Below are 15587 nucleotides of genomic sequence, written 5' to 3' on the forward strand. Positions count from 1 at the left end.
GCGAAGCAACTAAGCCTGTGCGCCACAACTACTGAGGCTGAGCTCTAGAGTCCACGAGCCACAACTACTGAGTCTGTGTGCCACAACGACTGAAGCCCACTCTCCTAGAGCCCATGCTCCGCAACAAGAGAAGCCACTACAGTGAGTAGCCCCCGCTCGCCGCAGCTAGAGAAAGCTTGAGCAGAGCAAGAAAGACCCAATGTAGCCCAAAAAAAAAAAAGGGTGCACACAAAAATCTCACACTCTGAGACTCAGGGCAGAAGCAGTAATTTGGAAAGATCTTGAATCAGACCCACGTGTTGATCCTGAAGAGCAACCTGGAGAGGCAGGAGGCAACTGGAGCTCACCCTAGGGACATAAACACTGGCAGCAGCCATTTTGGGGATCTCATTCTGTTACAAAGACACTGGTACTGGTAAGCACCATTTTGGAATCCTCTCTCTAGTTTCTTAGTGCTGGGGCTGGCACATCCCCCCACCAGCCTGTTGGCACCAGCACCAGCAGGCCTAAAGCCAAGCAGCTGGCTGGGCAGGAACACAGCCCCACCCCCAGCAGGCCTGCTTCCTTAGGACCCCCTTGACCCTGCAGCAGTCCCAGGACCCAGTCCTGTCCAACAGAGGGCCCAGGACCCAGACCTGCCCACCAGTGCACCAGAACTAGCCCTGGGACACTCAGGGCCCTGCAGCCAGCCTTTGGGAACTGGCCCCACCAAGCAGCAGGCTGAGACCAACTCTGGGACCCCCAGGGCCCTGCAGGCAGAAATCCCAGGACCTGGCATTACCCAGTAGTGGGATGGCACTAGCTCCAAGACACCTTGGGCCTCTCAGCTAGTTGCCCCAGTATCTGGCCCTACTTACCAGTGAGCTGACACCAGCTTTGGGGCACCCTGGACCCTGCGGCCAGCTGTAAGAGAAACTAGCCTCACCCACCTGCAAGCTAATGCTAGATCTAGGAACCTCAGCCCCTCAACCATCCATGGTGAGACCTGGCCCCGATTACCAGCATCTGACAGTCTCCATATAAGGCAGAGTCTGACAACCAAACAAACCAGGGGCCAGTCTCACCTACCATACCTCCCACAGTAGTCTGCCCCTACAACAGAAGGGTCCATGCAGCCCACACAGGGGCACCCCTAGAGCATATACCTCTGGTGACCAGAGGGGAGTATGCTGCTGGGAAGCACAGGATGTTTTCTACAAAAGGTCACTTCGTCAAGGTCAGAAAACATAACCAATCTACTAAACACATAGAAATAAAAACAGTGAATTAGGCAAAATGAGGTGACAGAGGAGTATGTTCCAAACAAGGAACAAGATAAAATCCCAGAATAACTAAGTGAAATGAAGATAAGCAATCTACCTGATAAAGAGTTCAAGATAATGGTCACAAAGATGCTCAAAGAAACAAAGAACTCAGGAGAAGAATGGATGAATAAAGCGAGAAGTTAGAAGTTTTTAACAAAGAGTTAGAAAATATAAAGAAGAACCAAACAGAGCTGAAGGATACAATAATTGAAATAAGAAATACAGTAGAAGGAATCAACAGTAGATTAGATGATACAGAGGAATGGATCAGCGAACTGTAAGATAGAGTAGTGGAAATCACTGAAGCTGAAGAGAAAAAAAAATTGTTAATGAGGACAATTTAAGAGACCCCAGAGACAACATCAAACATACCAACATTTGCATTAAAGGGGTCCCAGAAGGAAAAGAGAGAGAGAAAGGTGTGGAGAGCGTATTTGAAGACATGATAACTGAAAACTTCCCTAACCTGGGAAAGGAAACAGATATTCAGGTCCAGGAAGCACAGAGTCCTAAACAGGATCAACCCAAAGAGGACCACACTAGGACATTATGTCCAAAAAATTGGACATAATATATATATACATGGCAAAAATTAAAAATAAAGAGAGAATATTAAAAGCAGCAAGGGAAAAGCAACACGTTATGTACAAGGGAACTCCCATAAGGCTATGGGCTGACTTTTCACCCAAAACTCTGCAGGCCAGAAGGAAGTGGCATGATATAAAGGAATGAAATGGAAAAATCTATGACCAGAAATACTCTACCCATCAAGGCTTTCATTCAGATTTGAAGGAGAGATCAAAAGTTTTACAGATAAGCAAAAGCTAAAAGAGTTCAGCACCATGAAGAAGAAATGTTAAAGGGAATTCTCTAGTCAGAAAAGAAAAGCCCACAACTAGAAATATGAAAATTATGAAAAGAAAATCCTCATTGGTAAAGGCAAATATACAATAAAGTTAGTAAACCAACAATGTACAAGTTTAACAGATGAAAAGATAAAGGTAGTAAAATCATCTATATCCACAAGAAGTAGGTAAGGGATACATTAAAATAAAAGGATGTAGAACATGATGTCACAGAAAAACATGGGGAGGGGAGTAAATATGCACGGTTGTTAAAATGCATTAAACTTAAGAGATCAGCAACTAAAAATAATCATGTATGTATATGTACATAGGTCAGTATATATATACTTCTTGGTAACCACAAAACAAAAATCTATACTAGGGCTTCCCTGGTGGCGCAGTGGTTGAGAGTCCGCCTGCCAATGCAGGGGACATGGGTTCGTGCCCTGGTTCGGGAAGATCCCACGTGCCGCGGAGCGCTGGGCCCGTGAGCCATGGCCGCTGAGTCTGCGTGTCCGGAGCCTGTGCTCTGCGACAGGAGAGGCCACAACGGTGAGAGGCCCGCGTACCGCAAAAAACAAAACAAAACAAAATATCTATACTAGATACACAAAGAAAGAGAAATGAATCTAAACATAACACTAAAGATAGTCATCCAATCACAAGGGAAGAGAGCAAAAGAAGAAGAAAGGAACAACAAAGAACTACAAAACAACCCCAAAATAATTAACAAAATGGCAATAAGCTCATACCTATCAATATTTTAAATGAAAAGGACTAAATGCTCCAGTCAAATACAGAGTGGCTGGATGCATACAAACATAAGACCAAGATACAAACACAAGATACGTGCTGCCTATAAGAGACTCACTGTAGATCTAAAGACACACACAGACTGAAAGTGAGAGTATGGAAAAAGGCATTCCATGAAAATGGAAATAAGAAGAAAGCTGGGGTAGCAATACTTACATAAGACAAAAGAGACTTTAAAACAAAGAGTGTAACGAGACAAAGAAAGACATTACAAAACAATAAAGAGATCAATCCAAGAAGATATAATACTTGTAAGTATGTATGCACCCATCATAAGAGCATCTAAATACAATATAATTAATAATATAATTAACCCTGCTGTATGTTATAATGAAAGTTGTTAAGAGAAAAATCCTGAGTTCTCATCACAAAGAAAACATGTTTTTTTTCTATTTTTTTCATTTTGTATCTATATGAGATGTTGGATATTCACTCAACTTATTGTGGGTATAAGTCAAATCATTACGCTGTACACCTTAAACTTATACAGTGCTCTATATCATTTTTATCTTAATAAAAACTGGAAGAAAAAAATAGTATAGTATCTGTGAATTTGCTTCAAAATAATTAAGTGGTGATGGAAGTGGGGTTGGGGAGAAATGAGGAAATATAGCTGAAATAAGATCGGTCTTAAATCAAAAAATCTTTTTTGAAGCTGGGGTTTCACTGTGTAATTCTCTCCACTTTTATTTATATTTGTATTTTTGATAATAAAAGTTTAAAAAGGAGAGACACTACTAACAAACCAGAGTGAAGGAAGATATTTGCAACACACAGAACCAGAAAAGGGGCCTATATTCAAATGTATAAAGAATATCAATAGGAAGAAGACAGTCAACTCAACAGAAAAATGAGCAAAAAAAAGAAAAAATGTACAAAAAAGAATACCCAAATCGCTAATAAATATATGAAAAAGGTGTTGGTCTAATCAGTAATCAAGGAATTAGAAATTAAAGCCACAGTTCAATACTACACACCCAATGATACAAATAAGTCATCATTTGTTCAAATACATATACAAACCAGAATGAGAGGCTCTCAAGCTCTGCACCAATACCATAATAATGTTAGCCTAGAATAGATTAAAAAGACTGACAATACCAAGTATTCCTGAGGATATGGTGCAACTACAACCCTCATACACAGTTGGTGGGAGGGAATATTGGCACAACTAGTTTGGAAAACGGTTTGGTGATATCTACTAAATTTGAATATATGCCTAATCCTATGACCCAGGAATTCCATTTCTAGGTCTGTATTCACAAAAGTGTGTGTATTTCCAAAGGGCAAAAATTTTGATGGTAACATTATTCATAATAGCCCCGATTGAAAATGACTGAAATGTCCACCAATTATAGAATGAACAAATTACAGTTTATTTATACAATATAATATGACACAAGAAAGAAAAATAGTGAACTATTGCTACATACATGATGGATTCATATCAAGAACACAATATTGATCAAAGAAGCCACCCCCACACAAAACACATACTGTGTGATTTAATTTAAATAGCATTTGAAAACAAGCAAAACTAATCTATGGTGACAGAAGTAAGGATAGAAGCTACATTTGGGGAGAAAGGAGGGATACGGATTGTCAGGGGACATGATGGAGCTTTTAGGTTAGGGCAATATTCTATTTCTGGACCTGGGTAGTGATTACAGAAGTGTGTGCACTTCGTGATATGAACTACTGAACTATACCCTGGAATTTGTGTGTTTTTTGCATGTAAACTGTACTTCAATAAAAGATGTCCATTAAAATAAAAGAATGATTAGGACCAGGAGAGGGAGTTCTGATAAAAGAAAAGTCATTTTAGTGTAGTATAATTATGGATGAAGTTTTTAAAATCTTGCTTTAATTTGGTTGTTACAATAAACAAAACTTGGGTGGAAGGACAAAGTAATTTAGTATTTGTTCAAATGCATATATAAACTAGAGATGGAGGCCCTTGAGCTCTTTATGAGGACTATAACAAATTCAATGAGAAAAAAATTTAAAGCTGGTATTACCATACCCCAAAGAGAGTTTTGCTCAAAGAGCTGTGAACTTCTAATTTTGAACAATAAAATTTCTAGGCACATCCTCCAAAAAATTGTTGCACTATATATCCAAGTAATTGAATGAGGTAATGAACTATAATGCGATTAAATGTTGGGAGAAAACTACCAATAATAACTTTGGTTTTGAAAGAATTACCCTTTCTAACCGTATTTAACCACTATCGGTCAACAACTTATTAAAGACATTCTGAGTTCCCACAATCAATCCATTTCATCTGTGTATAAAAGATTATTTATCCCTCTGTTCTGTACAGTAGGATGCGTTCCACATCTGGTTAGCAGAATAATACAATTTTTGAGATGTGAAGTTTTCTGTTCTTTTGATGGGAAGATTTTGGGTGGGGGAGGGGTTCGACTTTGCTCCTAACTTTTGGAAATATTTTTTTTTCATAAATTTGTTTTTTATTTATTTATTTTTGGCTGCCTTGGTCTTGGTTGCTGCATGTGGAGTTTCTCTAGTTGTGGCGAGCGGGGGCTACTCTTCATTGCGGTGCGTGGGCTTCTCATTGCAGTGGCTTCTCTTGTTGTGGAGCACGGACTCTAAGCGCACAGGCTTCAGTAGTTGTGGCTTGTGGGCTGTAGAGCGCAGGCTCAGTAGTTGTGGCGCACGGGCTTAGTTGCTCCGCAGCATGTGGGATCTTCCCGGACCAGGGCTCGAGCCCATGCCCGCTGCATTGGCAGGAGGATTCTCAACCACTGCGCCAACAGGGAAGCCCCGGAAATATTTCTTTTTAAAATTGTCTTTATAATAAGAAAATTCTAGTTTAAATCTTATGTATTATGTGTCCTTTTTTTCCCTCTCTTCCTTTTAAAACTAGTATCACAATGTAAAGATGGCTTAAATTGGGTATGGGGGGCTAGATGGGAAGGATGGGCTTTACCTCATATAAGAGGAATCCTGTCTTCACCTGAACCTTGCCACAATGATATATTATCTTGTTATGCTTGGACCTGTACCAAGGACCCAAGCAGGATCTATAAACCTAACACCAAGAATCATGGGTAGTTAGCGTAACTTTGAAAAGGGATATTGTAATTCTCTTCTAGTATCATATTTATTTTCACCTAATTAAAAATTCTCATTTGACAACCTCAAAACCTTGGAAGTTTGGGAAAGCTCTTCCTTTTCCCTCTTCTCTACAATGATCTTTACACACAGAAAAGAAAACAATACTAGACAGGGAGCCACAAAGTGCAGGCTCCTCTTTTGACTTTGCTGTAACTTATTCTCTTTGATCCTGTTTCCTCAACTCTACACAATTAATACTCTTTGCTTCAGAGTTATTACATTTTGAAAAGTATAAAACAGAATGTAAATATAGACTAACATCATTATGTAATTAATTGTAACTGTTATCTTTAAGTTGCATGCTAAATATAAAAGATAAAGCTTATAGTATAGTGGTGTTTAGGCTTGGGAAGAATATAGGGAAACAAGGTCAAAAAGACCAAGGAATGGAAAAATAAACACATTGGTAATTATAAAAGGATAAAAAAGGGCCAAGTGGCAATCTGAAAAGGTCAATACAACATTTTAAATTATTTTTCTAATTATATGACATAGTCTCAGTCTTGATGTAGTGGGCATCTTGTGTTTTTTTTTTTTCTGCCTTGCAACCTGCCACCTTCTAGCAACAGCAACGTGTTTCCTTGGAGAACTGCTTTTCCTAAACTCCATGGTTTTCTGGTGGGCTGCTTAATCACATTACTCTATTCCCCTCACTAGGGATGGGTATGCTCAGGAATTTGCAGTGACCCAAGTCAGGGAAATCAGCATCCTCCCTTGAAATTGAGTATACAGATCCTGATGGGGAAAGCTCTTTTCTCTGAAATTCTAAGTGGAATTAAAAAAATTTTTTTGGAGGTCTTTTGTATGTACAATAAACGACTACATTCCCTCATCCTACCTTTCTTTCAGCATAGAGGCACTGGTGATTAGGCACTAAGATCATCTTTTGAGGGATCTGAACCCATTTCTCCCACACCTTGACGTTTTTCTTCTAAACACCACATTTGTTCACCAAATAATGGAGCTTCCAGCAGCTAAGAACATGTATTAAGGGCTCCGGAATTTTTTGAAAAAAAACCAGGGCAACTTGAAGTAAAGAAAATCTCACTCTCACTTAAAAAAAAAAACACACCCAAGGCTATTTAGTCAACAGTGGCATCTCCAGGTAAATACTTAATTTGTTATCATCAAAGATCTAATTAGTGTTTGAGTTTCCCAAATTGTCTTAAAAATTTTGTTTTAACCATTAGTTTGTTTGAATCAGGATTCAGACAATGGAGCAAAATTTTTTATCATCAAGCACACTGGTTACATTCTTATCTCGCTTCAAAATAGATATCTCCATGTCACACTCTCATGATGAGCAATACAATTCAGAAATCAATTCAAAGTCTCTTTATGTGCTTTACAAATACCACATGAGGTTCTGGTAATGAAACAGTGGGGTAGGTAAGCATAAGTAAGAGCTTGTAGTTAACCCTTGGACATTAGAACCTAAAAGGGAGCAGTGACAAAGAAACATTTATGTTGATTTGCCGCCTTTGGGGTCTCCTTACCCAACTCTTGACCTGGTGGAAAACGAAAGGAGACCACTGTTTGGTTTGCCAATACCTAATAAAATACTGAAAATTTATCAGGCAAATGTATTAATACATGCATTTAAATATAGTTATTAAAATATCTGTAGCTTTTTTTACAGCTAACATCTTATCTTTGTCCTGTATGCCCTCCTTTGTTCCCAAGAACAATCAAGGACTGAGAGAGAATAGCATCCCCTCTAGGTATAAATGAATAAATTTATTTTGCTTCCACTCACACGTGAAAGGATTAAAACATTGTTACCCACAGCTCCATAACTTTCCCAAAGAGTAGATGCCAGGGGGCGAGGAGTTAGAGACTCTGAGTCATGCATGATCTCCACCCATCTCATCAAATAAACTACCAATATAAGTGATCCTTGTATTTGCTAACCAAGCTCACCATTTGACAAGTCCCCTAGTCTGCTCCCCTCCCCCAAACCATTATCCTTAAGGTCCTCCTAGAGTTAACACTGACCCCAACCATAGTAACCTAACATTTACTTATTTCATTATTTCACATCCTCACCATCCCTCTCTTGACGGGACTACTGGGTCCAAAACTAGGTATTTTCCACCCCCGCCTTCCGCCCCCGGTGTATATTTATCATTCTCACTTTACTGTTAACGAGCTTGAATAGTTAAAAAAAAAAAAAACAAGAAAAAGAAAAAACTGCCTCAGGAGCATCCCCAACGTACACCCACTTTGCCTGGGGACTCCAAAGGTGTCTCGATGGTGACTCGGGCCATCCACTTTTATGGCACCCTCCCTTCGCGTCTTTGCTTGTCGTTATCAGCACTGGTTAAGTGCCCAGGTTCGGATCTCGGACTAAACCTCATGATCTTCTGGCTCAGGTTCTGTGAACTGAGTCATCCTGGCACGGAGAATATTCCGTGACTCAGCAGGCCCGAAAAGGAGGATGTCAGATCCAGATAATTTCGAGTCTTTTAAAGGCAAGCTGGGGAACATAAACAACACAGTGGAAGAATTTCGCAGTGGGTCTCCGTACCCAGGGGAAAAATGTCATTCCATTCCCAGCCTTTTCACTTCCTTCCTTGCGCCTTTTAAACGACTGGTTACACTTTAATTCAGAGGCAGGAAATCGCTTCAGAAAACATTATGATGCGGCGACCAGGCCCTATATTCTCCGGGGACCACCATGTCAGCCCCCTGACACCCCGGGACCACTCCTCGGAAAGAGCTGGAGCCGACCCCGAGCGGCAGGGGGCATTCCCGGGGCGGCCGGCTGGGGCGAAGCACTGCGGGCAGTGCCCACCATCGATCGGGTCCCTTTGGTCCCTGGCCCGGGGTGCTGCCGGCTGGACGCAAGGACTGACACCTGGCGGGGCGGGGAACCGCGCTCTTGCGGCCCAGACCGGTGTGGGGCCCAAAGGCCGACTCCGAGCGACCTCACCCCTCCGGCGTCGCCCCTTTAAGGCCCCCTCCATTACCCGCTCCCCTAATCCCGAGTCTTCCGGGGACTCGGCGCCAGGGAACCCCGGCATCCACCTCCCGGCTGGGAGCTGCCTCTCCGATGCCTTCCTTTCCCTCCCAGCATGCACCGCCCTGCCGCCCCTCCCTCCCCTCTCCTCCCGCTCCCCGCCCACCCCTCGCGCCCCTCAAAGCCCCTCCCCCGCCGATCGCGCGCCGCGGGCTCGAGCGCGAGATGTCACCGCCCCCGCCGCTGCCGCCGCCGCCGCCGCCGCCGCGAGTTGCCGGGGCGGACGCGCAGTCCACCGCGCGTGGAGAGCCGGGGAGCGGCTACGGGGGCCGCGGGAGCTACTGAGAGGACGCCGGGGTTGGGCTTTCTCGGCAGACCCCACCCCACTCTGCCGATCCCACCCCCTGCTCCTTCCTCCCCGGGGGCGCGCGCTCGGGTACGCGCTCGGAAGTCGGGGGTCGGTGGCGAGTGCCGGCTGTGTCCCGGGTGGGAGAGGGAGGCGCGGAGGCGGCGTGCGGGGCAGTGGTTAGCGAGCCGCGTAGTTCTCGCCAGGGGCGCCCTCCGGACCGCCTCTCCGCCGCGAGCCGCCGCCACCGCCCGTCCGGAGAGTCCGGCCACTGGGCCCCGAGGCTCAGCCCGCTGAGCGGCCTCCGAGGGACGCCGCTGCACGAGAGGAACGCGCCCGCGCTCTTGCCTTTGCCGTGGCCCAGCGCGCGGGCGGCGGGATGAGGGGCAGCAAACCGGCCGCGCCGGCGCTGCGGCCGCGGGGCGGCCTCTGGCGGGTGTTGGCTGTGCTGGCGGCCGCTGCGGCCGGCTGCGCCCGGGCAGCCATGGACGAGTGCACGGACGAGGGCGGGCGGTCGCAGCGCTGCATGCCCGAATTCGTCAACGCCGCCTTCAACGTGACCGTGGTGGCCACCAACACGTGCGGGACTCCGCCCGAGGAGTACTGTGTGCAGACCGGGGTGACCGGGGTCACCAAGTCCTGTCACCTGTGCGACGCCGGGCAGCCCCACCTGCAGCACGGGGCAGCCTTCCTGACGGACTACAACAACCAGGCCGACACCACCTGGTGGCAGAGCCAGACCATGCTGGCCGGGGTGCAGTACCCCAACTCCATCAACCTCACGCTGCATCTGGGTAAGCGGTGACAGCCCCATCCCCTACTACTGCTCACCCCCTCACCCAGTCTGCGGGGACCAAACAGACGCGTGGTGGCTCTCTGCTCCCCAGCATGGGCCATATAGAAATTCCCATCTCCAACTTCTAAACTAGATCTAGCACTTAACATCCCGCGAGCCAAGATGCTTCCCGCCAGCATCTCTCTCTGTTTGCTTTCCTAGTCTATAAATAACTTAGCCGGATTTTCGCCCCCTTGATTATTCGCCATTTCGGCTGTTTTGGTCCCTCTTTCCTGAAGCGTTAATCAGAACGCCCCCTCCTCGCTTGTCAACCTTTAGCACTTTTACCTTGTTTAAAAGACTTTCTCTCCAGGGTTGAGGGTGATTGCTGTTTGCTGAATAAGCTAGAGAGGAAAGGGTCTAAGTTAAGGGGATTTGAGGGGAGCAAATGACTTTACTACCGCTGTTGCCTATGTGTAATTAAAATAGAAGTTCACTTTTAAAGTTATTGTTCTTTAAAGTTGTTCAGCTTTAATTAAGGGCCACAGAGCGATTTCACTGATAATCCTGGTACAGACAAAACAAAAGGAAGTATCTGCACTCACTGTAATTGTTGGGTACAGTTTTGTCCCTGAGTAAAAAGGCTCTCCTCACTGTCTTTCCTTTTGCTTTGATTCAAAGCAAGTGTAGAAGCATGTGTAAGTGACCTTTTAGCAATCAGGAAAGGGATGTATAGAAAACTTCATTGCTGGGTGGTGGATGAGGATGGACATGTGTTTATCCCCGAGTATTAAAAATCATGTTTGATCTGGGTCAGTTTTTCTTCATCGTTGAAATATACAAACAAGCAGAATGATTCATTATTGTGTTTAACAGAGTAACATGCATGAGAAACTGGCCTTGAGGGGCAGAGCTTCAGTCCCGTTGCAGACCAGTAGCTGGTAGTAATGAACTTCCAGAGTGAACAGCGTGCCAAGCCATTCTTCTATCAAAGCAGTATAATTCTATAAGGCTAGTAACATTATTTGGGGAATCTTCGAAAGGAACGTTTGGTAGGCACATGGTTCTTTTGGTCGTGGTTTTTGTATTTTTCTTTCCACTGCTCTCTGATACATTCAATTTTATGAAAGCATCAAGATTCTAGAGAAAGTACTTTGAAAAGTGGAGTTAAATTACTGTGTGTGGAGCAAGTTTTAGAAAAACAGTATTTAGCACCTTTGTAGTAAATATCATTTTATTTGTAGACAAGTTATTAGGAAGATGAAACTTTTCAAAAGTAAGTTCATAAACTGGAACTCTAAGGCACCTGTTTTTCAGAGGTGGAAGAAATAAACTGAGTTCAGTTTTTCAAAGGTATTGGAAACATGGAACTAAGCAGTATCTTGGAACAGGTGCCTTTCTAAAGATTCTGCAAGAGACCTAGGGCCTCCTAAGACTTTGTGGGGATGCTCTTTATCACTTTTCTCCTAAGTGTTGTATTTTTAAACTTGGCCAAGATTAGTTTTGAAACTTTTATCCAATTATTAAAAAATTTTTTTTTGTCTTTTTAAAGCTTCTGTGTTGAATTTTGAATGCCTACAGTGTCTTATTTATTTTATCTGTTTTGAAATATTAAAAATTTCAAAGCAAAAGCACAGCCTTGATGTCTCAAATGCCTGAGATTCAACTGAAAATTTCTGAATAAGAATCTCTTATATAGGTAAAGATAGGGCTGTCAATCTGGACCTTCTGAATTTTCTGCTGTGAGCACTATGTAGCAAAAGGTTACTTCAGGTGATGGTAGAGGAAGGTAGATTACTCGGTGATTACTTCTCTATTACAAAGATAATGTGTTAGGTAAGATAGTATCCGTCAAGTTAGGTTGCTACTACTGGGAGGCCGATATATGAGCTTTGGGTCCTAGTGATTAAAAAGCTCGAAAGACTTTTTACTCTGAAAATGTTATATGTGCTTGAACTTGTTTTGCTGAAAAATTCTTCAGTTTTTGGTAACATTCTTGCTAAATGAAGTTCATAAAACTATAGATTTAAAACTTTTAAGTAAATAAAAGTGATTTAAAATAGTTTTCATACAAATACTGTAAGAACATTTACTTGAAGATTTTTAGATAGAAAATTTCTAAAAACTTGACTAGAAGTTATTGTACTTGTTGTGCCATCATAAATGATGTCCTGGAGGAAACTGTGTGTGGAGAAGATGGGGAAGGGGAGGGAGATTTGTGTGTAGTGGCGTTGATGTCTCAATCTCTGTCCCCTCTCTTTTTTCATGACAAGGATATATGTATTCATGAATGTTATGATCTATAACTTAACAACAGATAGGCAGGGCTTTATGTATTATTGTGTGTTTTGATATTCAGCACATTCACTCCCTAACTGCAGTTACTCCATGGGCTCTAGCTAACTAATTATTTCCCATGAATTCAAGGACCATGACTGTTTGTGCATCTATTAAATCTCCCATCCAGTTCAAATTTCACATACCCTTAAACAAGTGATGCATACTGCGCTTTGCCCTTACAGAGCATGTGAAACTCGAAGGGAGCAGTGTGAAAGAACTAGGTCTAGCCACCACTTTTGTAGCCTTCCTTTTGATGTTGAACTTTAAGCACAGTAAACTTTAAAATAAGCAAAGTCAGATCACAGTTAAGTTGTCACAAGAAATATACATATTTTGCCAGTGATCCTAAGACTTTTTTTATTGTAAAAGTAAAACATGACATAGTGAATTAAAACAGTATAATGACTAGTGAGTCTCTTCATCTCCATTTGCTAAGTTGCCCTAGAGACTGTCGCTCACAATTTTGTACGTAACCTTCCAGAAACATTTCATGCATACACATGTATGTATAAAATTACACGATCATTTTAACTGGTACCTTTTTTGGGGGGTGAGGCATATTTTAACAGATGGCAAGTACAAATTAGGTGATTGTACCATTATCATCACTTGTACAAAAGCCAGGAAAATCAGCATTGTTTCTGTAAGCAGCCATGTCTTAAGCACCATTTACAGTTATCCAGGGTACAGGGTGCAATGTATACTTAGATATAATGAGTTAAAGTTGCTGTGGACATCAGAACTGTTATTTTCTGCCCATTGAGGAGAGAAATCTCAGCAAGGCATCCTTTTCTAAAAAGAAGTCTTTCTTATTTTGCCTTTCACTTCTGGATCTTCTCTCCTAACTCCTATATGAATTATTCAACTGCTTTTTAAAAGTCTGGCTTTTGTGTTTTATAATAAGTTTTATCCTTATCATCAGAGTAGTTGATAGTAAGATTGCATCTGAGGATTTGCCTTTTATTAAACAGCCCCTTTAATTAACTTGATAGTCACTGTAGATGAAAACTTGGCAGACTGGGTGTCCAGCCTGCCAGATTGGTGTCCAAGCTCCTTATAAGCTTTAGGAACAAGCAGTGATTAAATGACACTTTTAAGCTGTATCTAAATATTGTTTTTGTGTGTCTAAATCACAATAATTGCTATATAAGGGTATTACATTTTATTCTGTTTGGTCCTCTTACTGTGTATTTAACATGAAACAAACAGCAAATTTTTTTCCTGGGAATATCTTTGCGAGGTAGGTTCTGACTCTTAGAACTCTGGTGACTTCACTGTGGTATTTGTGCACCCTGAGGGGACACTATTTTAGTTTGTCTTACAAAGGCCTGATTTACATTTTGCAGGTTTCAACTTGAGGAGTTAAGGAGTTCTTCTTTAGTGGCCAGCAGTTGGTGAACACAGTTTTATAAAGTTGCTTGTTGGCTGTTTTCCTGTTCTACAATTCACTGCTTTTCCCGTAAATACCTTTTTCATGTTTCTAAAGCATTCAGAAAAACAGTTTACACATTAGGAGAAAGTTTGGAACTATGAGCTCCCCTCCCCCCATTATTTTGTCATTGGCCACATTTGTGGGAGGGATAAAGTTTGACTATTTCAATTCTAAATCCTTTTAGGAAGTTGGACATGCCTTTTGCTATGCACTCCTTTCCCTGTGCATACATTCTCACGTTACTCCCAAATATTCTGCAAACATATTTTAAATGCCTACTAAATACGTGGTGCAGTACCTGATAGAAAGGTGTAGAAGATTGAAGGTCCATTCTTCAGAAGTTTATACTCTGTTAGATGGAATTTTCATACCCAGATGTAATGACATTACAATAATAAATCAGGAGTTCCTTTATAATATTTTACAGTTTATAAAGCCTCCAGTTTATCACTGATTAGATTTTCATAACTCAGTGAGGGAAGGCAAAGATGGGGTCCTGAGGTTGTGATTTGCCAAGAATTATGGTGGAGTTAGGTTTTTGACTCAGTCAAACATACTAGCTCCTGCAGTTCTTCGTTTCTCTAACAAATCTCTCAAAAGAATGACTAGTTTATTCCAGGGCAACTTTAAAATATCAATACAAGTTCATGTACATACTGATTCAGAGATACTAGACTCCCTTGGTTTTCCTCCTGTTCCCTCTGTTCCTTTTCACTTATGTTTCTCGATTCCTTTTTTTTTTTTCATGCTACTCACTCTTCCTCAATGAAGTCCTCTAAATCTCAAGGCTTCCATTACTATTTGCAAATCAATAAATTCTAAATTTGTATCTTCAGGACAGCTTTTTCTCCATGTGGGACACGGTCAGTTTGCTATGTCCAGAGGCCATGTCCAAAACTAAATTCATTTCTTATTGTCTTATCCAGTTCAAAGCTGCATCTTAATGAACAGCACTACTGTTTATTCCTGAGGCTCTCAACCAATATTTTGCCAAGAACCATGCTTCATAGGCTTTCATCAGTAAAGATTACTCTGTTTGGCCAGCAGATAGCATCTGCTGCTGGGTCTCTGGGCAGCTGTAACTCCACCCTCTTTCCCACCCATCCTTGTTACAATCTGCCCAAGACTCCACTCTCACTTCCTGTATCCAGCCATATGTCTCTTGGATCCTTATCTTTATATCTGCTTTACTGTAACCCCCCATGGAATTTCACCTTGATTACTGCAACATCTTGCTAACGAATTGGTTGTCTTTCTGCCTCCAGTTTTGCTCTTTCTATTCAGGCAGCCATCGCTTTGGACTGAGCAATGGTTCTAAAATGCAAATCTGATGATATCGTTTTCCAGCTAAAAATTCTGCAGTGATTCCTCAAGCCTTTAGGATAAAGTCCAGATGCCTTGGCGTGGTGTATAAGGTACTTTAGGATCCGGACCTTTATAACCTCTAGGCTTATCTTTTGTCATTTCATGTGCTTGAAGGGCTGTTTCTTTGGTTTGGAACACTTCTTCCAGGTGTCATCACCTTCAGGAATCCTTCCCCAGTTTCTTTCTCCCTGGCCTGGATTAGGTGTCCACTCAAACCACCCTGTAGGTATCTACCATAGCATTTATCACATGGTATTGTCTTGTTTCTTT

The 15587-nt window shown here is 42.3% G+C and overlaps 1 protein-coding gene across 1 annotated transcript in view; it reads left to right on the forward strand.

The window, feature by feature from the left end:
• Positions 1-9784: 9784 nt before the first annotated feature.
• LAMC1 (laminin subunit gamma 1) overlaps positions 9785-15587 on the forward strand; it is a 128735-nt gene continuing 122932 nt past the window's right edge. The window contains exon 1 of the mRNA XM_065896939.1: positions 9785-10199. Coding sequence (XP_065753011.1) covers positions 9785-10199 — 415 coding nt within the window. The remainder of the gene's footprint in view (positions 10200-15587) is intronic.

This window comes from Phocoena phocoena, chromosome 1 (genome assembly GCF_963924675.1).
Source record: "Phocoena phocoena chromosome 1, mPhoPho1.1, whole genome shotgun sequence".
Taxonomy (NCBI): domain Eukaryota; kingdom Metazoa; phylum Chordata; class Mammalia; order Artiodactyla; family Phocoenidae; genus Phocoena; species Phocoena phocoena.